The sequence below is a fragment of the Bos indicus genome, chromosome 15 (genome assembly GCF_029378745.1).
Source record: "Bos indicus isolate NIAB-ARS_2022 breed Sahiwal x Tharparkar chromosome 15, NIAB-ARS_B.indTharparkar_mat_pri_1.0, whole genome shotgun sequence".
Lineage (NCBI taxonomy): Eukaryota > Metazoa > Chordata > Mammalia > Artiodactyla > Bovidae > Bos > Bos indicus.
Genome location: NC_091774.1, coordinates 14,824,890 through 14,849,084, shown reverse-complemented (window position 1 = coordinate 14,849,084; position 24,195 = coordinate 14,824,890). Strand labels below are relative to the sequence as shown.

Genomic DNA, 24,195 nt, shown 5'->3' with positions numbered 1-24,195 from the left:
ATGTTCTCGGCCAGTTCAGTTCCTTGTTGTTGTAGAACTGAGGTTCACTGTCTTGCTGACTTTTGATCAGGGCCAGTCCTTGTTCCTAGCAACTGTCTGCATTCTCGCGCTTTTCTTAAGGTCCCCGGTAGGAATGGTGGGTCAAGGCGCTCTCATACTTCAGATCTCTCTGATATCTCTTGTCCACTTTTAAGGGTTCATGTGTTTAGTTACGTTGAGCCCACTCAAATCATCAGAAATAATTTCATTATCTGAAAAGTCCATAGCTTTAATTACATCTCCCAAAGTCTTTTTTGTCATGTAACAGGTATTCAAGGCTTCTCGGATTAGGACACAGGCTTCCTTGGGTGTCCTTTCTGCCTACCACGCCAGCCACATTAAGTTGACAAGCGTTTCTCATGCTGTACCCTTTAGTGAAATTTTCTGTTGTAGAATTATACTCTTTCTCTGAAACCGAGATTATGTATTTCTTCTGAGAAGTCTTCTCTACCAACTCCCTCTACCTCTCTCTGTTTCCTCACATGTCTCTTCTGGACCCTCTCCGGCCTTTGTTCATGTCTCATAGCCCCACACTTTGTTTGAGGGGTGATGGTTTCTGTCTCTAATCATCCTGTGTTAAAAGTTGGTATCATTGGATTGATACCGAAAATAACAGTAAAACTATAATGGATCTTACTAATTATCCTGGGGCATTGCTAAATAGCTCATAACACCACATTCTGAAAGAATAAAAGAAACTTACTGCCTTCCACATTCTTTTTTCTCTTGTTTACTTTCTTCTTCTCTCCTTTTCCCTGCCCTCAACTCTCTCATTCTTGAAAGCCACTAATTACTCACAAGCAGAATTTAGCTTTATTGTGAACACACTAGATAAAACCTTTGCTAACTCTTCACTAAGTAAATTTGCCCCATTTAATTTTTGTTATTCTTTAGTAATTTGCTTTTCTCTGAACTTTAAAAAAAAGGTTGCTTTCTTTTTAATATGAATGTAAAGATCAGAATTAGATGTAATATCATGGTTGGTTTGATATCTTATTCTTAGACTTTGTGTTCCTGCTAGAACTCCGGCATGTTTTTGTGTGTGCTTATTTTTTTTTAAGAAATTATTAATAAAATTTAATTGATTTTTGCTCCACTGTCGATTTCAGCTATTTATTTTTGCTTTTTTGGATATTTGAAAGTTACACAACTTTTGTTATTTTTCTAAATTGCCAGTCTTTAACTGCTGTATTCTGATGAGTAGCACTTTATCAATTGTTTTATCAACCATTAAATTAGCAATTTCTTTATCATCATCTTTGAGATACAGTGTTTTCTAAGACGTTTCTTGGTAGAAATCCTTAAAAAACACTTAAATTTTTAACATTCTTAAAAGACCTCAGATTAAATTTATTTCAGCAAACAGTTTCAAGGCCCCATTATGGGCTCAAATTTACATTCATAACCATACTTGGATACTGTTATCTTCCTCGTACTCCATTATACAGTCAGTGCATAGTTTATAAAATAGTGTTACTGTGAGATTAATTTTCAAGATATTTGCAATGCATTTCTCAGTTGAAACAAAAGGGTGCCTAAACTAATTTGCAAACACCTGTTTAACCCATACATGAATAAAATATAACACTTCTTTCATCTAGAAAATCATTAGTAAGTATAATTGCCACGGTACAAATGATTAAACGCAATTTTAAAACATGAAAAGAATAAAATGCAGTAACATTTCAGACAAAGCAAGTATATTTCATTTAAACCTCTCAGAAAAACTGTATAAGGTGGGTATATTGAAAATGACTGATGAAGAAACATCTCAAAGCTGGTCACTTTCACATAGGCAGTGTCACAACCATTTTCTCTTTCCACTTTTTCCCCAGTTTGCTGAACGAACCTTCAGATATTTACTGAATGAGTGAAGGCTTATTTTGAATGAATACTCAACTATGATAAACTTTTCTCTTCTACTTAGTAAATGTTTTTTTCTCACTAATACGTGAGAGGGGGAAAACTAAACCTTTTTTAGTTTAGTTATAGTTTAGCATTTTCATTAATAAATAACCATTTCACTTTGCTATCTGAAAATCACTTTGAAAGTATAATTTGACTAATGCCATGGAAAGAGATAATTAAAGAACAGTTAATTCTTAAGAACAGTTAACTGTTCTTCTTGTAATTCTCACATTAATTTTAAACTTTAGAAAGAAATGAACAAATTCGAAATTATTACTGACATCAAAAAATGTACTATGACAACACCATTCCAAAACCTTTCACTATAATTTATAGCTCATGTTATTCAGTACGTTTCAAATGATAGTAATGTGACGAATGGCTTAGATGCTTAAAGCTAGATAAGCAGCTGTAAGGCAGTTCTACTAGGCCAGTGCCTTCTAACCTTTAATCACATACCATAGTACCTGTGGACAGTAAAATCGTAATATGTGTACAGCAGGCTGAGATAAACTGGTGGGGCTGATGGCAGCTAATCTGAGGTCTTTTGTTGTCCCAAAACAAAAAACCTTTTTGTTGTTATTCCCCATAAAAACTGAGAGAAAAAACATCTTGATGTATCTTTTACAAATTCAGTGATTTGGGGACCAATAAAGGAGTCAAATTATAGCTATTCTGTTAGATATTAATAACAGTTTACTGTGCATCTGATTGTTCTCCTTTAAAGTGTTGGTTCTCAGATTTTTATTTTTTTATTTTTGGTCTAGGAAACTCATTACGTGTGTATATAAGTTTTTCAATGAAGGCTATTTTCCCAAATTTAAAAAACATACTACAGAGAGTAACATTGTTTTATTTTACACTGTGTAAATCTCTTATTTCTGGCTTAATAGAAGACAGCTTAACTCACATATCTACTTTTGCACTCCACTTATGATGATAAATTATTTTGATTAAAGTGTGTGGGAAAGAAAATCTGGCCTTCCACAGGCATGCAGTTGGAAAAGGAGTAAAATTTTAATACTTTGCTAACAATTTTTGGCTATTCTTCCTTGATACTTCATCGCAACTTGGCAAATAATAGTTTCTTAAAATTTTGTTGGAATGTGGATTATGAAAACAAAGGTTTTCATACTCTGGGACCTCGGGACCATCTACATTGTCGCAGATTAAATTTAAGATTCAGAAGCAGTTGTAATTACAACTGTTATTTATTACAGTGGCATCTGGAGAAATCCACATTCAGAGTCCTGAAGTTTTTTCTCATGGTCACACAAAACACACTTCTTCCTCCAGCAGTAAACTGCACAACTACGCTTCGAGACAAGGGCTCTTATCTGGAGTCGGTTCCACAAACACTTTGTGCCTGCTCGGCCAATCATGATATTTCCCATAAAGCACATTGTTTATACAGCCTGGGCAGACTGGTACAGCAGGACTCAGTGCCGTAGTCGTACAAAGCTACCTTATCAGTTAGTAACCTAGAGAACATTCCAAAAATGAATTCCTACAAGTTAAATGTTCAAGCCTGTCAACTTTTTTTATTTTAGTGCTTTTCCACTGAAATCCATTGGTTTTGTTTTGAACGTTGCATTGCTCTTTAGCCATGCACGATGTTTTTAATTGTATTGACTTATCCACACTTTCAAATCTGATGTTTCATTATACAATATCAAAAAATTAATTTGCTAATATCATTGATCTCAGTAGAAGAAAATCTTGATATTGGGGAACTATAACTCTCAAAACAGATAACTTTTAATATTTTAGGGTTTTCACTTGAATTTTACCACTGACAGCAATTATTTTCAGATCTTTGAAGGCCCAGGTCATTCCAGAAATTCAGGACAAGCTCATTAGATTCTCAGAATGACTACTGAATTCCTTACATCTGAGTAGTCTTGGTCTAACAAAAATGCTTTCAAAATAAAATTGGTGTTTCCTTAAAGGAAATGGTTTTTGTTCTGTTCAGAAGTCAAACATTCATACATCACGACAATTGGCCTTTGTTATGTACTTTACAGATGTGTTATGTATTTTACGCAGTATTAAGTGGATGTGTACTCAAGGCTTGAGATTTGATTTTCACTGCTTTATCAAGGGCAGTAAACACACGACTTTGTTTTTTGTTACTGGGAGCAGTGGTGAAGAGTACAATGCCAAAACTATAGTGCCAGGACCTTGATTTGTGCTAAAATTAACAATTTTACCCAGCATTGTTTTTGCATCATCTTTACAAATATCAACACAGTGGAAAGAGTAAATATTAAAATCTCAGTATTAATAGTATAATGGAAACAAACACTAGTGATCTCACAGATCTCACAAATACAGTGATCTCACAGACCTGGTAATAAGCACCCCCCACCATAGGGCCATATGCTGTGCTTTGAGAAGCAACATAATAAAGATGATGAGTACATGCAGAGTAATGTTTGTTTCTGTAAATATTTTTTACCAGAGGTAGGAAGAGTACATAATAGCTTCTCTTTCCAGAAACTAGATAGTAGCTCCTTGAAAGCAAGGACTTGTAACTTTCTCCTTTATCTTACAGAGTGCTCTGTAAATGTTTGTTGGACTGAAATTTTGATCAGAAATTAAACTGAAACAATGCCTGTTGGAATGGAGATTGGGAGATTTATCCATATTTTTGATGTGGGCAATGAAGAAGGAGCAATCTTTGAATCCAAGATTTCTGTTGTGGATAAAAGATGGTGTGATTAAGACAGATTATAGGAAAACTGGGATCTTTCCAAGAAAGATAATTTAATTTTGGCTATATCAAATTTGAGATGCCTGTGAGTTAAGTGGAGGTGACTAGTAAGCAAAGGAAAATATAAGTGTAGTGTAAGAGAACTCTGCACTGATGAACTCAGACATGAACAGGTATACAACAGTGAATGACGCCATGTGTATGGAAGGATTTCTCTGGAGAGAGAGTAGAGAGGGAAAAGGGTACTGGAAAAGAGCGCTGTTTAAATGGTGAACTAAAAAGTGGAAATAGCCAAAAGGCTAGAGAGATACCAAGACAGAAAAATACTTGGGAAATCGAAAAATGTGTACTAGTGATTTGGGTCTCCCCCTCACCCTACTTAAGCTATAGCAAACATGCTGATACATTAGTGATAGAAATATTCTAGATAACAATAGACCCAACTTTGTTGTTAATGAGGTGATGCTGAGATCTGCTAGGCTTAATGCACCCCTCATGCACCCCAAGTTATGAATGAGTAACAAACTGGGATTGTAAAGAAGAGAAAGTCTTTGTGTTTTTTAGTGCTCCTAGATGTTACTAGAGAGTTTTCAAACTTTTCCATGTTAGAACCACCTGAGGATCTTCTTGGATCCATAGCTTTCATTCCAAATGTCCTTTGATATTTTTAGTTTACTTGTTTTTATGGGTTATGTTCTGGGCATTAGGATTTTTTAAAGCTCACCAAATAGTGCAGGAGAAAATGCAGCAAACGAAGGGAATCACTGCCTGTCTTAGGCAAATGGAATGAATTATAAATTAGTAATAGGAGGTTTAATCTTGTTAAATAAAAGAATTCAAGAGGTTGCTGCCATTTGTTTCTAATTTTAAATTAATCATGGAGACTTTCCTAGATACGTTTGTTGAACATTATCTGCGTACCACCTATGTACCATACAGAGTATGTAGCGTTGGAGTTTCAATTATGAATAATAGGTTCTGTCTTTCCAATATGGAGTTCACATTTCAGAGATGATGAAGTAAAGTTTAAGGAGAACTCAATGTCTGTCTTTAATGCTAAGGTTTCCAGTTTTCTCTCATACTCAGCTATCCAAAATGTATTTAATATTTCAGATGTGTGTTCAGGTTACTGAGGGTGAAGAGGATAAAAAATTTAAATCTAGTGTTTGCTGTGAAAGGTCTGTTTGTGAAAATAAAGCAAATAAGTATGACATTGTATTTCAATATGTCACTCTTTTCCATCTTTCAGTATTTGAATATACTTCTTGTTCTAGAAATGTATTTCCACTGTATCCCTTCCCAGTAAATATATGAAGTTAAAAATCTCTGAATTTTTCATTATTCTTTTCTACATAAAATATTTTTCACTCAAGGGTCTTTCTAGGTAATGTAGTTATTTGAACATAAATGATGCAGTGGTACAAGAGTTCACTCACATACTTTTCTACAAGAAAAGAAAAACAAGACCAATCATTTTGTCACCTAGAATGTTTTTCTTTTAACTCTTAAAGTGAAGATGTAAGTCTTAATAATGTAAGCTATTTAATCGTCTGGATCAAAAAAACCCAGTTTTTTAACTGGAAAATAAATAGATGGAATAAAAGTTTGTCATATTTCTTACATGAACTCTTTGTGTAAAATTTCATTTTTGACATTGAAAATGTTTTCAGGGATGTGTGTGCATATGAACTTAGGTTTTTATATATTTTTAAATATAGGTCATTGGTAGAATAAAATCATTTTTTGTCTTCACAGTACTAGATTTATTTAATAAAACTTAGAATGGAAAAAGCAGCCAATAAAAACTTAAGTTATAAGAAATTCCCAGTATGAAATTAGCTTTGGCAAAGAGGAATCTTTTTGGTTTACAAACGTGCAAGGAAGGATTGAACAACCAAGAAAAGAATGGCAGATACACAGATGGGCTTTAAGAACATTGGAAACCAGGTACTCAGACATGGCCAATAGTTTCTCTCCATCTGTTTGTTTGTTGTTTTGTTTTTTGTTTTTAATTCTTACAGCTAACTTCACTCTCTAGCCACAGACTCGCTTTTTCCATATATCGGGAAACATGGCTACTAAAACTTGAGTTTTAAGTTAACTTCACCTTTTTGGACCAGAGTCCAAAAATCCCAAGAAGAGAGCCGTTGTCTGGGCTTCATTTGAGTGCCCTTGTAGGTCAGTCAGTGGTGGCCAGGTTTGTGAGAGGATACTAAACGAACACATCAATTATAGTTACAGCCATGTTGATGTAAGAGGAAATTACCAGGAAAAGAGGTGAATAACACAAACAGTTCACTATACTTATAGTAAAATAAAATAATGAGAAAGCCAAGGAAATGAAATGAGAAAACATAAAATACAGTGAAAAAGTAGGGCGACCTTTATCACATAGGATGACAAGTGTGACTGTGTTTGAAAAAACAACTCAAAAGTCAATTTATGCTCAAACAGAATGACACAGATTAAAAGTGAAAAGTTGGCAGAGACAAGTAAGGAGCATAGCAAATAAAAAGGATGATGGCAGTATTACTGTCAGACAGTAGTGTAATAGACAAATAGACAAATGTATAACAAAAGAAGTAAATAAAACCCAGCTTTAAAGCAAGAAAGAAATACCTAGGTGCCAGAAATACAATGAATTTAAGGCTGAAAGCCTCAGAGACACTATTAGGAGTCTTGATACCGTATAAAAGCCTTAGGTATTAGGGTACAGTAGGGGAAAATGGCATCACCGACTCTATGCTCATGAGTCTGAGTGAACTCCGGAAGTTGGTGATGGACAGGGAGGCCTGGCGTGCTGCGATTCATGGGGTCGCGAAGAGTCAGACATGACTGAGCGACTGAACTGTGGGGAGAAGTTGGGATTTTAAATCTAGGTAGCAACTGTAGATAAAAACTTGAGGCCCAGATGAAGTGACTTCCTTTGGAAGTCTAATTGGAGAAAAGGAACTGGAATAGCCCAGCTCCCTGGCCTGGGAAGGAGGCTGTGGTAGCAGAGTCCCCTGTGGTATATCAGCACACAGAACAAGCTCTGCTAAGAGAATACTTGAAGACCTGAATAGAGCTGTGCAGTGTTCCTCAGTGGAAACTTTAGTATTATGAATATCACTTAAAGAATAATGTGTGAGAAGTGCACTTTTTCTTTTAATAGAAAGCTTCACTCAGATAAAGGATGGCCTCACCATATCAACTAGTAACAGATTGTAGAGCTGTAAAAATAGGAAGTGTGCAGCTGGTACAGAAATAGACATTAGTGGAATAGAAAGTTCATAGACAAGTATGTATAAAGATGGAGTTCTAGAAATGTACCTGTAGATTGACATGGAGAAGTACTAAACTTATGGATTGTAGTAGTTGGAAGGAAATTCATATAATCTTAAATACTTTAATTTTCAAGCAAGAAAAGAATAAAAATAATTGAATATTGTTAACACTGCTGTATGATATATAGGAACTTACGTTTATATGAAATTCATATATCACAATATTTAAATTTTTAATAGAAATGCAAAATAAAATAACTGGAGTACCCTGGGTTTCTTAATCAGAATGGCAGTGACCTTGTAATTAATAATGGTCTGTATTGGCAAATACAGGTACTTCTGATAAAAGTGTAAATTGATACAGCCTTTTTTTTTTTAAGGTATTTGGCTCTATTCAGGAACCTTTAAACATAAATAGTCTTTGATCTAATAACTTTGGTTTTCAGCTCCTAACTGATGACAGGGAAATTCTCTCTTAAGTAATGACCAGAATTGATAGTCATTATCTCTGGGTAGTGGTTCTCCTCTTGGTTGTATTTGCCTTCTACAGTGAATACGTATTATAATTGGAAGCGTTTTGAGGGCCAGAGTGCTTAGGGTTTTTTGGAGATCAAAAAAATAGTCCTTTCTGTGCTTGTATGTGTGTGCTCAGTCATATCTGACTCTTTGCAACCCCGTGGACTGTAGCCCACCAGGCTCCTCTATCCACGGGATTTTCCAGGCAAGAATACTGGAGTGGTTTGCCATTTCCTTCTCCAGTTTTTGTGCGTAACTGTTTTTTACTCTATAATTGGATTCTTCATGTGATCTTATTAGTAAAACAAAAGATTGGTAGTTAATAATATGCCTTAGCACAGTTCGTGGCTTTTGTATGATTAGCTAAATATTTTTACCATTTTATAAAATCCTTAAAATGTTTTTACCATGGCAGCATTTCAGAGATTCACAAGATGTCTTTAAAGAGATTTTTTAAAAACAACTATCCTCCATCAATTTTATTTTTTATTTAGATGAATTTATTCTTTTTCAGTAAACTTCTCCATGGATAGTATCTTATAATATCCATATTTGTATTTGACAGCTATATTTTCTGCTCTGAAGAATCTTCAAGATAAAATTCGACGTTTAGAACTTGAAAGGATTCAGGCAGAAGAAAGTGTGAAAACCTTGTCTAAGGAAACGATTGAATATAAGAAAGTATTGGATGAACAGATACAGGAAAGGGAGAATTCAAAGAACGAGGAATCAAAGCACAATCAAGGTTTGTTTAATTATGAGGGAAATAAAACACTATCAAAATAAGTATTATGAAATTACTCTTTAAAAAATTACTCTAAAAGAAATTCCACATTAGTGTTTTCTAGTGCTTAGTGTCTTCTAGCACTACAAAACTGCATCATATTTGAGTGCATTTTGAGGAACAAGTGCTGATGTCCTGCATTAAAATTATTATCTGAATGCAAGGCCGATTAGACTAACATACAGAAAGTGAATGACTTAGGTCCTCTGAAAACGCTTCCTGAGGTACTGGAAAATGTTTATTATATATACTGTAGATTCATGTTAAACAGATTGTTAAACTGTCCTGCGCGTGAGCTAATTTCTGTTTTTCTTTTTAGAACTGACATCTCAGTTGTTAGCTGCAGAAAATAAATGTAATCTTTTAGAAAAACAATTGGAATACATGCGGAACATGATAAAGCATGCAGAAATGGAGAGGACATCTGTATTAGAGAAACAGGTTTGTTACTTCACAGAGTCATTGTCAAGAGAAGTTAGCTATAGAGAAAATTAGGTGGATATAAAGACCTTTTTACTCAGTGAGGACTAACGGTGCTGTTACAAATAATCAGTTCTCTGTCTATCTTAAAAGGTAATAGTAGCTGTCATTTTGAAAAACTGCTAGTGGAAACTTTGAGAGAAAAGTGGTTGTTTTTTTTTCTTTCAGCAAAGCTGTAAAGAAGAGTTTGCTTTTTGGATGACCCTCATACACACTGACATATTCTCTATAGCTTCTGCTTTGGGATGGTATAATAGCCCAGGACTGAAATTACTTGGGATCGGTTATAGTGTCTGAAGATTTGATTGTTCTCTTTCGTTGTTGTTGTGTTTGGTAGAGGTTTACTTATATTGAAAAAATACTGTCACTTGTATTTTCAAATCATGTTAACTTCTTTGTACATTATAAAAAGCATAAACAAGCATATTATGTACCTCTCTGCTTCTTGCATTTTGTTTAAAAGACTCAAGTCAGGAAGCATGTTTCAAAGTTCTTTATACTCTGAAAAGCTCTTCACAGTTGTTACTTCAGCAAAAATATTTTGTTCTGTCATATCAGAGGTATAAATAACTTATACATTTGTGAGAGAACATCTTCAACATCAGCCTCAAATATATTTTTTAAAACATGCCTCATTTTCCTATTATAAATCTAGAATTTGAATTCATCATGAATACTTTTTTAGCATCTTAATTTTGTTATACAGAAATTGAATATTTTGTTGGACACTCTGCAGTGTGAAAAAAATTGAATGCTTTCCACCTCAGTTAGCCTTTAGTCATAGTTGGAGATATTAGACCTAAAAGAAATACTTGATTGCATGACAGTATTTAAGAGAATGTTTCAGCAGTTCTTTAGTGTGAATTATATTATAGTTCTCTTTACTATGCCAGTGAGTTTATTGTGACCTTATATTCTTGTTTCCAGTTGGGTCTAACATTTTTATGTGATAGTTGGAGTGGGGAAGGAGGTGATCTGCCACATGATTGGAAATAGCCAAGCATGTTCAGTAAGCAATATAGTAATTCTCTTTATTAGGATATTTCAGTTCACAGGTTAGAAAGCACCTATAAAACGGTAGTGAGATGTCTTGACTAATACATCTATTATACATAAATATGTCTTTGAATTAAGCTCTATTTTCATCAGTAAACTTTGAATAATTCATTTAATAAGAATGGTTCCAGTACTGAAAAAATGTGATTTGTGCCAATTTTTAACTTAATGTATTTTAAGGACAGTTACTATCCACTAAGGTGGGTAGGAGGAAATTGGTAGTTCACACAAATTCCTGAGAAATGTATTATTTTGTATTATTTTGTCATATTCAAATTTCTGTTAGTATGATGCCTATTGCTGACTTGTATATGAAGATACGCTGTTTACAAGTTCAAATGCTTAGTGTTTGGACTTTTTATGTGTATACTTCAATTTAGCATATTTCCACTTCTTATTCTAGTTTAATTATTCTAGTTTATCCTGTGACTGACAGTCATTAACTCTGATAGGTGGCAGTCTTCAAATCCTTAACCATAAACCTCAGAAAAGAAAAAATGATGGATGCTTTGCATAGAATTCAGAGGAAGTATAAATGGTAGATGCCAAAACCATGACTAGTGCCTTAATTAAAACCGTTTAAGAAAACCAGACAAATTACAAGTATTTGTGTGCAGCCTGTGTGTCGTGAATACTGTCAAGAGTATTATCAGTGTATAGAACCACATGTTATGATAGTATATGATAAGAAGATTTCACTTGTATTTGTTAACATTTCTATGGTTTCATCTTAATACTGTTTTCCTAGAATTTCTCTGCAGTATCTAAGTAGTTCTGTGAAAAGACAAGTAGCCTATTATACTCTGTATTGGTTTTTTTCAGTTTTTTGTCAGATTATCATGCTATATTTTCATGTTATATTTAATATTGTTTCCCAGGTCTCCCTGGAAAGAGAACGACAACATGATCAAACACATGTTCAAAACCAGCTTGAAAAATTAGACCTTCTGGAACAGGAGTATAACAAGCTTACCACAATGCAGGCCCTTGCAGAAGTCAGTGAAAATTTCTTCCTCACCAGTGCATAATATTGGTTCTTTTGTAAAATTGGTCATTTTATGATACTAGATATTTTATAGGAAAAAAGTGACCTTATAGCAAAGAAACACATAGGAGGTTTTTTTTTTTTTAAGGAAGAAACATAAATTTGGAGAGAAAGTTCACATTTCACAATAGTAGTGTACCTAAGGAAAGAGTTCTTTTTGAAAATATTGACAGATGAAATGTTCTTCAGTATCCTTAAGTCTTGTATCACTTTAAGTTTTTCTCTGAACTAATTTTACTTTTAATTGATTGATTTGGGAAGTACTTAATACCACTGAGACTGTAAGGTTCCAGATCCAACTTCCATGTAGCCTATAGGCCTTCATACGGAGGCTGTGTTCTTTGGCCATGGATTTCGCTCGTAATTCTGTTAAGTCTTAAGGCAGAGTCATGGATGCTGGCAAGCCCAGAGCCATTACTAGGGTGAACTCACGGGCTTATATTTACCATGCTAAAATTTTACACTTCCCTATGTTGCTTATATTAAAATTTAACAAAAACGCATTGAAACTCTCTTCACTATTACCACTTTTAATATTTTTATCACTAGAAAAAAATGCAAGAGTTGGAAGCAAAACTCCGTCAGGAAGAACAAGAAAGGAAACGAATGCAAGCTAAGGCAGCCCAGGTAAGTTGAAATGTAAGCAGATAGGCTCCTCACATTTCCTGCTATTCTTTATGTATAAATAGATGTAGATGTGCACTGCTTTGATTATTTATATTTCAGAATGGTCCAGTATATAAATTTGCAGACTTAGCTTCATGTGAAAAATTTAAACTTTTTTATAGGCAGATAGTAAAAGCTGAGCAATTCTTTAGGGTTTTTCCAGTTGTGGACTTTGAGCCAGCTTTTTTTTTTAATCAATAGACCAAAAAATACCAGAATCTATACATATAATCATATAAAACTTTACAATCGTATAAAACTTCACATCAGTCACCATTGGAAATGTTTGAAAGCCTCATTCAGTAATCCCATCTTATAAGAGCTTCTCTTCTTTGGTGCCTCCAGACACCAGGTCAGTAGTGAAGGTAGTGGGCTGCCCAATAGTTGGTGACCTGTACTAATTCACTAAAGCCACCATATGAGGAAAATGAACTGTGCTTATTCCTAGCCCTGGATTTTTATCCCATGCCGTGGTCACCAGGTGGGATAGGTGAAGCAGTGTGATGATCGGAATTTTTCTCAAAAACTCAGACAATTTTGTTTCATAGGTTTGAAAACCACCGTTCAAGACAACACACACACGTACATATGTATGTAATTATATTTTTTAAGGAAAGGTTGAAAACAGCAGCCCTTTTTGAAATCCTTAGTAGTTGCCTATGGAATTTCTACTGTATTAAATTGCTGCAGTTCCCTGGTGGCTCAGAGGTTAAAGCGTCTTCCTGAAATGCGGGAGACCTGGGTTCAATCCCTGGGTTGGGAAGATCTCCTGGAGAAGACAATGGCACCCCACTGCAGTACTCTTGCCTGGAGAACCCCATGGATGGAGGAGCCTGGTAGGCTGCAGTCCATGGGGTCACAAAGAGTCGGACACCACTGAGCGACTTCACTTTCACTTTCATTTTCACTATATTAAATTAATGTAGTTACTAAGCTTCTAGATGGAGAAGGCAATGGCACCCCACTCCAGTACTCTTGCCTGGAAAATCCCATGGATGGAGGAGCCTGGTAGGCTGCAGTCCATGGGGTCGCTAAGGGTCGGATACGACTGAGCGACTTCACCTTCACTTTTCACTTTCATGCATTGGAGAAGGAAATGGCAACCCACTCCAGTATTCTTGCCTGGAGAATCCCAGGGACGGCGGAGCCTGGTGGGCTGCCGTCTATGGGGTCGCATAGAGTCAGACACGACTGAAGTGACTTAGCAGCAGCAAGCTTCTAGAGAAAAGGGCTTAATTACATTCTCTGACATACCTTCCAGTTCCTTTGGACATAGATTTCCAGTTCCTTTTTCTTACATTAAGCTTATGAGCTTTTAAAAGAGGAAGATTGTACTTTGTTGTCCAGCTGCTTTGTGTCTAGCACTGTTGTACATGCCGTGTATGAAAAGAAGAAAATACTGAAACGTTGGTTGAGTTAGAAATATTGGCTTTAACTTGTTAGATAAAATTTAAAGACCAACCTCAAATAAAGAACTAAAAGGAGCCAGGCTAAGTCAGAGGACAAATTATAGGACAGTACTTCAAGATAAAATGAGAGCGTGGTATTGATTTAAAATCGTGGACACATGTTCACAGATTGACTCAAGGCATAGTTACATAGCTATGACCAGACACAGTTACACAGCTGTGATGTGTTTTTTAATCTGTACTGTATGACAGTGCTGTAGGTTTTGTGTAGGCCTTTACGTGGCATTGAGTCATAACTTTTATTTCTTCAATATTAACTTTAGGCTCTCATGTTTTTCCTAGTTGCAGACTGGTCTAGAAGTAAATAGACTTATCTATGAAGATAAGGCAACTTCATGTGTTCCCAATACAAAAAGAATTAAAAAAAAGAAGTCAAAACCACCAGAAAAGGTATGAAAAAAGAACCATAAGGTACTGTTTATTGCTAGGCATAGTTTATGTGAAAGTACTCATAAACCATGTGGTCCGTCAGTCTTGGATGAGTAAAATCTGTTTCATTCTAAGTTTCTTCACTGGGAAAATGGGGATAAGTAATACCTTCTAAATTTTAACCCTAACAGTGAGATGATGAATATGAAAACATTTTAGAACTACGTAGCACTGCACAAATATTAGTTATTATTCAGTATTGCATTAATTACCCTTTGCTCTTGAAAGTTTGTGTGTGTGTATACGTATGTACGTGCATATAGACACACAGAGAATTTCTCTACTGACACTAACTGCTGTTTTGTCAGGTACTATTTTTTTTCTTTCTTAGCCTTTCCTTGGGGTAAGATGTGTGTTGAAAAGTATTATGAGGAGCACTGGCCGTAATGCCAGTAGAGATAAAACAAGCAGGAGCCCAACAGTTATGTGAAGTTGCAGGTTAGTCTTATATAGGCAGCTCTTACCGTCATGTGAGTAAAAGTTCTTTCCTTTTTTCTCTTCCATGCAGAAGGGTTCTAGGAACTATTTTGCTGTACAGCCACATTATCGATTATGCTTGGGTGATATGCCATTTGTAGCTGGAAAGGTGAGTTGGTTGAACTCTGAATTTTTTTGTACAACTTAGATCTTTGAATTAAATCCACTCATTTGCCTGTATACCTATAAATGGTGAAAACTTATTCTGCTTTTTTACCAAGGGATCCTAGTGTTGTAAGAAGGAGATGGAAGAAAGTTTTATAGGACTGGGGAACAGGGGGAAGGCTCGGTGGGACACTTTAAAGCAGGTGGAGTGTATGTGGAAGGAAGTAATGAACAAAAGCAGAGACCCTGGTTTGGTGAAGGTATGGTTATGGATAGGAAAGGAAATGGGAAACTGTATATTTGTAGCACCAGAATTTTCATATCAGCTCTGTTGATTTGTATTTAGGTATAGATTGAAGACATTTAAGTGAAAAGAAGTCACGTCCTCTTTGTCTTCATATGCTTATTGCTTAAGGATTGATTCTCGGAGAAGCAGCCACACATAGACTTGAATCTTAAGTTCCTTTAGTGCTTAAAAATGTGGGGATGGTAATTTTGTCAAATAGCAGCAAGTACTGGATGATTTCTAAGAAGTGCTTAACATTGTATTAGTTTATACCACTTTTTTCATTAATGTTTGTGTTGCTGGCTGTTTCAATACCTTGAATACCGAACTCTAGATAGTGAGTTTCAGAGGCTTGAGGAATACATTTTATTTATTTACTTTAACCCACAGTAAATTCTCAGTGAAAGCTTGGGGAAGGAACAATTTCCTAGCTTTTCCACTTGTCCTTTATAGATGTGCGTGGCACAAATCATTCCTTAAAAATTTTGCCATTGGCTGTCCTTTACCCTAAATTTATTAACCTCTTCTTGGATTGCAGATACCTTTTGACCTACGTTTTTTCTTGTCATCTGTTGCTCCTAACCATGGTTCTGCTTTGCTATAGAATCTCTGAGTTGGGCTGGAAACAGTTTCTTAAAGGATGACCAGCTGTATCAGAATCATTGACTGTGCATTTGAAAAAGCAGATTATGAAGCCTCACCACAATTCTACTAAATCAGAATTGTTTAGGTGTGGGGCCTAGAAAGTATATTTAATTGGTGCCCAGTCTCAGTCTGATGTTCAGTTATATTTGGAACCCATTTAATAACAGTTCCCCGTCCAATGTTTTCATTATGTAAACATTCAGCATAATGGTCCTAGACTCTGTCCAAACACACTACTGATGAAACCTCATTATACCTCAGACAGCCCTTCACGTTTCTATAAGGCTTTACTTGGAAATGCTTCCGTTCAGTTCAGTCGCTCAGTCGTGTCTGACTCTTTGCGACCCCGTGAATCGCAGCACGCCAGGCCTCCCTGTCCATCACCAACTCCCGGAGTTCACTCAGACTCACGTCCATCGGGTCAGTGATGCCATCCAGCCATCTCATCCTCTGTCGTCCCCTTCTCCTCCTGCCCCCAATCCCTCCCAGCATCAGAGTCTTTTCCAATGAGTCAACTCTTCGCATGAGGTGGCCAAAGTACTTGACTAGATGGACCTTTGTTGGCAAAGGGTGAATCAATTCCTATAGTGTGCTTCATTTAATTAAAAATTCTGTGTAAAAAAATCAATTCCACAAATATAGGACCTAGAAAGGCTGATGCTAAGACTAAGTAAAAGACCTGAGTAAAAGTCAACTTTAGTTGACTCTGGAATTAACGAGTGAAAGGGATGTTAGGCTTCCCTGTAACATGAATTAGATACTAGGCTGAATTCCTAGACCTCCAGAACATGACACTCTATTCTGTGCTGGTCACAAATTGAGAGGCCTATATTCAGTTTAGGAAGCAATGGAGTGAAGTGGTTAAGGAACTCACAAAGCACATCTTATCATGAATCGCTGAAGAAAAACATTTAGTAACCTAGAAGAAGGTAAGAATAAAAATAAAGCTATCTTCAAAAGTTCATCATCATCTATATGTATCCCTGAGAGCAGAAAAAACCCCACTGAGTAGAATTTACAACAATAGATTTCATGTCACTAAGACGGTTACTCCTTAGGAAAAAAGTTATGTCCAACCTAGATAGCATGTTGAAAAGCAGAGACATTACTTTGCCAACAAAGGTCCGTCTAGTCAAGGCTACGGTTTTTCCAGTGGTCATGTATGGATGTGACAATTGGACTATGAAGAAAGCTGAGCACCAAAGAACTGATGCTTTTGAACTGTGGTGTTGGAGAAGACTCTAGAGAGTCCCTTGGACTGCAAGGAGATCCAAACAGTCCATCCTAAAGGAGATCAGTCCTGGGTGTTCATTGGAAGGATTGATGCTAAAGCTAAGGCTCCAATACTTTGGCCACCTCATGCGAAGAGTTGACTCATTGGAAAAGACTCTGATGCTGGGAGGGATTGGGGGCAGGAGGAGAAGGGGACGACAGAGGATGAGATGGCTGGATGGCATCACGGACTCGATGGACGTGAGTTTGAGTGAACTCCGGGAGTTGGTGATGGACAGGGAGGCCTGGCATGCGTGATTCATGGGGTCGCAAAGAGTCAGACACGACTGAGCGACTGAACTGAACTGAACTGAACCCATGTTAGATTAGTTCAGTTTTCTGTTGTATTTGTATTATCCCCAAATTTAATTTGCTTATCTTTGGTAATTCCCATCGACGTCATTAATAGATTGAACAGGGCAGGTTCAAAGATAGGGTTTTCAACCCAAAGTCGTCTTTTTTTCAACTTTTTAAATTTTAATTGGAGGCTAATTACTTTACAGTATTGTAGTGGTTTTGCCATACCTTTGACATGAATCAGCCATGGGTGTACATGTGTCCCTCATCCCAGACCCCCCTCCCTCCCCATCCCGTCCCTCTGGGTCGTCCCAGTGCACTGGCTTTGCAAGCCCCATTTGTTGCGTTGAACTTGGACTGGCGATCTCTTTCACAAATGGTAATACACACGTTTCAGTGCTGTTCTCTGAAATCATCCCACCCTTGGCTTCTCCCACAGAGCCACTATAACAGTGTTGTGATAGTTTCAGGTGCCCTGAGGTCTCTACAAGTTATAATTTGTGCTTTTTGTGAAATATTAGTCAAACAGCTAAGAATGTGCTATCAATTTGAGTATATCCCAAACTGTCTAGTGTGAAGGCCAGTTATTTTTATTTATACATTGTCATAAACTAATACACTTGTAAAATGCAATAAAAGTTAATTGCTAGAAAAAAATGAAATTTAAGACAAATACAAGTTACAGTTTTTTCATTTCTAAATTCAGTAGACATAAAATTATCTTAAGGAGGGTCAGAAAAGTAACAAAAAAGAATTTCAAAATTCTTTAAGCTTTTCTACTTCATCTTTCCATGTGAATTTTAGACTAAACTTCTCTACCAAAAATATGTCGTGCTTGGATTTTGATAGGAATGTATTAGTTAGGGAGAATTGACATCCTTGTTGATAGCCGTGAGAATGGTGTATCTCTTATTTATTTAGATCATTGATTTCTTTCATCAGGCCTTTCAACATATTAGTCCCATACCAGTTTTGTTAGATTTGTATTCAGTTTTTTTTAGCAGTTGTGAATTGTGTTGAGTTTCACCTTGTTTCTACATGATCATTAGTAGTATGTTTGGGCTTTGTATGTTTATCTTACATTCTGTGACCTTGCTGAATTCACTTATTAGTCCTAGGAATTTTTTTTTTATTATTATTAAGCTTTTCTATGGCCTCACTGACTCCATGGACACGAGTTTGAGTAAACTCCGGGAGTTGGTGATGGGCAGGGAGGCCTGGCGTGCTGCATCCATGGGGTCTCAAAGAGTCGGACATGACTGAGCGACTGAACTGACTGAATTGAAGCTTTTCTTTGTAAAAAATCATGTCATATGTAAATAAGGATAGTTTATTTCTTCCTTTCTAATTTGTGTACCTTTTTACTTCTCTCTTGTGTTACTGCACGGGCTAGGATTTCCTGTATCATGCTGTAAGTAACAGTGATGAGAATGGACATCCTTGCCTTTTTCTGGTCTTCAGGGGAAAGCATTCAGTCTTTCACCAATAAGTATATTAGGTTTAAGCTCTTTGTCTATGCTCTTCATCAACTTGAGGAAATTTCTCTCTCTTCCTAGTTTGCTAAAAGTTTATACCCTTAATGGGTATTGGAGTTTTTCACATGCTTTTTTTCAAGTGATAATGGTTATGTGGTTTTTCTTTCTCACCTTATTGATATGCTGGATTACATGGATTCATTTTCACATACTGAAGTATCATTGCATCCCTAGAATAAACCCCACTTGGATGTTGTATATGCATCTTTGTATATTATATACACAGTCAGTCATGTCCAACTCTTTGTGACCCCATCAATAGTAGCCCGCCAGGCTCCTCTGTCCATGGAATTCTCTTGGCAATAATACTACAGTGGGTACCCATGCCCTCCTCCAGAGAATCTTCCCAACCCAGGGATTGAACCCAGGTCTCCTGCATTGCAGGCAGATTCTTTACCACCTGAGCCACCAGGAAAGCTAATACCAATTTAAGTGTTTAATTTAATTACTAAATTCGATTTGCTACCTAACCATAAAAACTAGGGTAAACAAAGCATCTGTTTAACTTAGCAGAGTGGTTTGCAAATCTGGCTGATCAGAATCAATTGGCAAATTTTAAATGTACATTTCTAAGCCTTGACCCTGAACTGATTGAGTAGGGAGTGCTGCCCAGGAATCTGCATTTTAAACAGTCTGTCTAGCTGATGCTTATGGAGCCAAGTTGGCCCAACTGTCTGTTTATACATTGAAATTGCACATTGAGACAGTTGTTTAGTGTTCAAAAACAAAAATGTTTTGAGAGGGCTGCCAGGTTTTTCCTGCTGTTTATATGACAGACATGAACTTAGTGCTTCCTACTAGAGGACAGCGAAATAAATATGGTAACAGTCTCTATCACCTGGAAGTACTTACACTATTTAATAGATGAAATAGACATGCAAATGCAGTTAACAATCTATTGTGATAAATGCTGTGATAGAGATACATGCCATAGGTCATCTGAGACTAGACCAATGAATGAACTGGAGGTTTTAAGAAAGTCTTTACAAAGCATATAAGGAACTGTGTACTTTTCTTTTTATTGGCACATGAAAGAAATGGCATGTGCAAGTACAGTTTACTGAAAGAGTGCAGAGCAGGTAGGAGACACTGGGACATAAGGCTGAGGTGTCGAAGTTGCAGCTTAGTGTCCACAGGGCCTTGATTTCTATGCGAGGAGTTTGTACATTTAGAGTCAGCGGGCCTAAGATCAGATTGTGTTAAATAGGAGAACATGACCAGAATAATATTTTAGGAGGACAACTGATAGCACTGTGGAGTTAAGAGACAGGGAACAGGAGGACAGACAGTTGGGATGTTCTTCCATAACTGACAGAGGTGGGCACTAAGCCACATGCGTGACAGTAGGGTGGAGTGTAAGAGGCAGACTGGAAATGCACTTGTAATGTTGGAAGTTTGTATCATAGGGGTTTTGTGGGAAAGGAAAGAGTCTTTTTACCCAGGTTAGGGGGTAAAAACATTTTTCCAGAAGATGTGGCCTCAGTTACTTCTCTTTTCTTCAGTCCACCAGCCCCAGCCATGCAGTGGTAGCCAATGTTCAGCATGTCTTGCATCTAATGAAGCAACACAGCAAAGTCTTGTGCAACGATCGCGTAGTCAGCAGTATCCCTTTGGCAAAACAAGTGTCTTCACGAACTGGGAAGAGCAAGAAGTCAGCAACACCTCCCTCCTCTAGCAGTGTTAATGAAGAGCTGTCTGAAGTCCTACAGACTTTACAAGATGAATTTGGGCAAATGAGCTTGTGAGTTTCACTGTTTCCTTTTTTTTTTTTTTTTAATTTCATTTAATTCTAAAACCTCATTTTAACTTCTTGGTGACTTTAATAATTCTATCATATTTAAATACTTCAAGAAATATTTACTGAACACAATCATTTTACCAATCACTCAACAAGTTACTAGGACTTTAACAAATAACAGCTCTTCTGGGCAAAGTGTCTCCCTTTTCTATTACTGTTAAATGTTTTGAAGACCAGAAGTTTAGTTAAGTTTATCTAAATGTAACTGATAAGTTAGGAAGTGAGTGAAGGACAAGAATCCTTCTCTGGGCTTTCCTTTTCTACATTATGTAATGCTCTGTGGGGGAGATAGATAATTAGTGCTTTAAACTTTTTCCTGTGCCTCTGGTACCCTTTTTGGACTTCTTTACTATCATTAATAATAAGGAAATTTGCTCTATTTAAAAAAAATGAGTCACGTTTTAATGGGCAAAGCAGGGATCCCATGGTGAGGGAGATGTAGTGGACTTAGCCGTGTAACATAGGAAACGAAGCCCTCTTCTGTGTTTTATATAGTGATCACCAGCAGCTTGCAAAACTTATCCAAGAATCACCAACTGTTGAACTGAAAGACAACTTAGAGTGTGAACTGGAGGCGTTAGTGGGAAGGATGGAGGCAAAAGCCAATCAGATAACTAAAGTTCGAAAATATCAAGCCCAGGTAACTGTTTTCCTTTACTCATTTCTAATGATTAAAAAACAAGAATAAAACAGAACAAAAAACCCTTTCCTTCAAGTAAATTGATGACATTGTATCATAGATAGCTATAAGAAATATTTCCTTATTGTAGATATTTACTAATTCAGTTCATTAGTTATTAAGAACTGGTGTTAAGCAGGCTAGGAAGACACTGTCTTGTAGTCTCTTGGAGTAGATTTTATCATCTGAAATACATCTTCCAAGTACTGAATATATTTAATGTTCTTACATGAAAGAGATTTCTCTATCTGTGTTTGGCTGCACTGGGTCTTCACTGCTTTTGGCGGGTTGTGGTGCGTGGGCTTCTCGTGGTGGTGGCTTCTCTTTGGCAGAGCACAGGCTCTACCCGTGGGCTCCAGTGGTTGCAGCGCGTGGGCTCAGTGATGACGGCGTGCAGGCTCAGGAGCTGTGGTACACGGGCTTAGTTGCCCCGAGACATGTGGAAGCTTCCAGGAAGCAGGGATTGAACCTGTGTTCCCTGCACTGGGAGGCAGATTCTTAACCACCGGACTACCAGGGTTAATGTTTTCTGTACATTAAATTTACCTTTTTCTAATTAAACACCAGCAGCAATTTATTTTAGCCAACAGCTAAAGTAAAAATAAAGCTCCCTCTTTGAAATTAAATTATTCTAAAAGAGAGATAATAAAATTAAAAAATCCTTTTCATAGTACTAATACATAACCATTACATTCCATCTATCCAGAACATGCTTCTCTCTGCTCAGACTAGTTTCAAGAATGCCTTTCTCTTCCTCATTTATTTAAAATCCTTCTTGTCTTCCATTACCCGTGTGGGAGTTTTTGCCTCCTCCTTGACTTCCCCCAAACCTTCTTGCTTCTCACACACCCTGTCCTGCATTTGGCAGCGTTATCCTAACTTCTGGTGTAGCACCAGAATTGATTTCTCCTCTTGTTTTGATGTCACTATACACTAGTACAATAGGTTTTTGAAGGCTTTAAAAAAAACCCAGGGGAAAAAAAATATATATATGCGTTTTGGTTAGCATGAGAGTTAAAAATACCAGTTTTTGCAAGCATATGTTTTTATTAATCTTTCCTTTTTCTTTCTTGCCTTGGTTTTTTGGTATAGCTGGAGAAGCAAAAGTTGGAGAAGCAGAAGAAGGAATTAAAAGCCACCAGAAAGACTCTTGATGAGGAAGGAAACAGCAGCAGCCGTTCTACAACCACAGGGACCACAAATAAGAAGGACTTTGCCAAACCGAGACCTGGAGAAAAAAGCAGGAAAAATCTTCAGTTATTGAAAGATATGCAATCCATACAGAATTCATTACAAAGCAATAGTTTGTGTTGGGATTACTGACTGGTACCAGGTCATAAATTTTATTCACATAATCTGTACCTCATCAATCAGATATTGACTTTCCAGGTCTCATGTTGGAATTACTTAATAGCAGGCATTTAGGGACCCACGCTACATTACATAGGCTTCTTGTGCCACACATCACAACTAAATGGTAGCCATCTAAACAGAAACGGGGGGTAGTTTTAAAGGCCAAGAAGCCACACATACTCTGTTTCTTTGTTTGAGATGAATTTGCTGTACTGAGATGTTGCACTTTGTAAACAAATTACCAATTTTTTACTTGTGGGTGTGATTTTTTTAAATAGTTCTATTATATAAGTAAAATTAGGTTTAAATTATCAAAGTATGAGGCTATCCCATAGGCAGTGTTTGTTTGAAAAGTCTCATTTTTAAATCTTCCCTGGCATGAATCGCCTGCTTTTACTTTTCAATACAACCATTAAATATGCTCCATTTTGACTACTGATGGAGGTTTTCTATATTTAAATATTTATACATATTTAAGAGGATTGCTTTATTTTGCTTTTTGACATTACAGACATTGGTCAGTATTAAATACACTTGCATTGATGTTAATTCACCATTAAAATTTTTAAAGATGCATTCATTTTAAATCAGTTAAATGTGAAAATCACAAAAGCATTTTTAAAACTATAAACAAATTGTTAATGACGTAAATGAGGTTTTCAAATGAAGAGAGAAAGGGAGGTGTTGTAAAGTATATACATATGTATTTTTAGATAATACCTGTTTGTAATCATGCTATTCATTTCAAGGCATTATGGTTTTTAATCTTAAACTCAAAATCCCTGATTATTTAATTTTGTGTACAGTATGAGTGCAATATTAACTGTACACATGTAATTGTCATTGTTAATAATGTGAATCATAGTTTTGAATAGTTCAAGACATGTTAACTTTATAAATTTGCCACTGAAATCAATAAAGCAGCTTTTTTAAGGAAACACTGAAATTTTCCTTAGCAGCCTGTTAATAAAGGCTTTATTTGTTGTAATCTCTCAAAAAAAATACATTTTTAAATAGAACATTAACCTCTTATGAGAAACAGTAAGGATATATGGTATTTAATACATAATTTGCCTTTTTCATGCTTACACAGAAACCAGATCCAACAAAACTGAACTGTCTCACAGTATATAAGACACTCTTTATTGTTGTTAAGTCTCTCAGTCACGTCTGACTCTCTGCAACCCCATGAACTGCAGCACGCCACGCTTCCCTGTCCTTCACTATCTCCCGAGTTTCCTCAAACTCACGTGCATCGAGTCAGTGATGCCATCCAACATCTCATCCTCTGTCGTCCCCTTCTTCTCCCGCCTTCAGTCTTTCCCAGCATCAGGGTCTTTTCCAAAGAGTCAGTTCTTCACATCAGGTGGCCAAAGT

The 24,195-nt window shown here is 36.4% G+C and overlaps 1 protein-coding gene across 3 annotated transcripts in view; it reads left to right on the top strand.

Moving 5' to 3' along the window:
* The window catches only part of CEP57 (centrosomal protein 57), a 41,670-nt gene extending 17,914 nt beyond the window's left edge, over positions 1-23,756 (top strand). For all 3 annotated transcript variants that reach the window (XM_070803345.1, XM_019975354.2, XM_070803346.1), the window contains 9 exons: positions 9,008-9,187; positions 9,546-9,667; positions 11,641-11,757; positions 12,357-12,434; positions 14,225-14,332; positions 14,880-14,957; positions 20,491-20,729; positions 21,282-21,426; positions 22,558-23,756. In XM_070803345.1, the coding sequence (XP_070659446.1) occupies positions 9,008-9,187; positions 9,546-9,667; positions 11,641-11,757; positions 12,357-12,434; positions 14,225-14,332; positions 14,880-14,957; positions 20,491-20,729; positions 21,282-21,426; positions 22,558-22,788 (1,298 nt within the window). In that variant the 3' untranslated portion in view covers positions 22,789-23,756. The remainder of the gene's footprint in view (positions 1-9,007; positions 9,188-9,545; positions 9,668-11,640; positions 11,758-12,356; positions 12,435-14,224; positions 14,333-14,879; positions 14,958-20,490; positions 20,730-21,281; positions 21,427-22,557) is intronic.
* Positions 23,757-24,195: the final 439 nt, after the last annotated feature.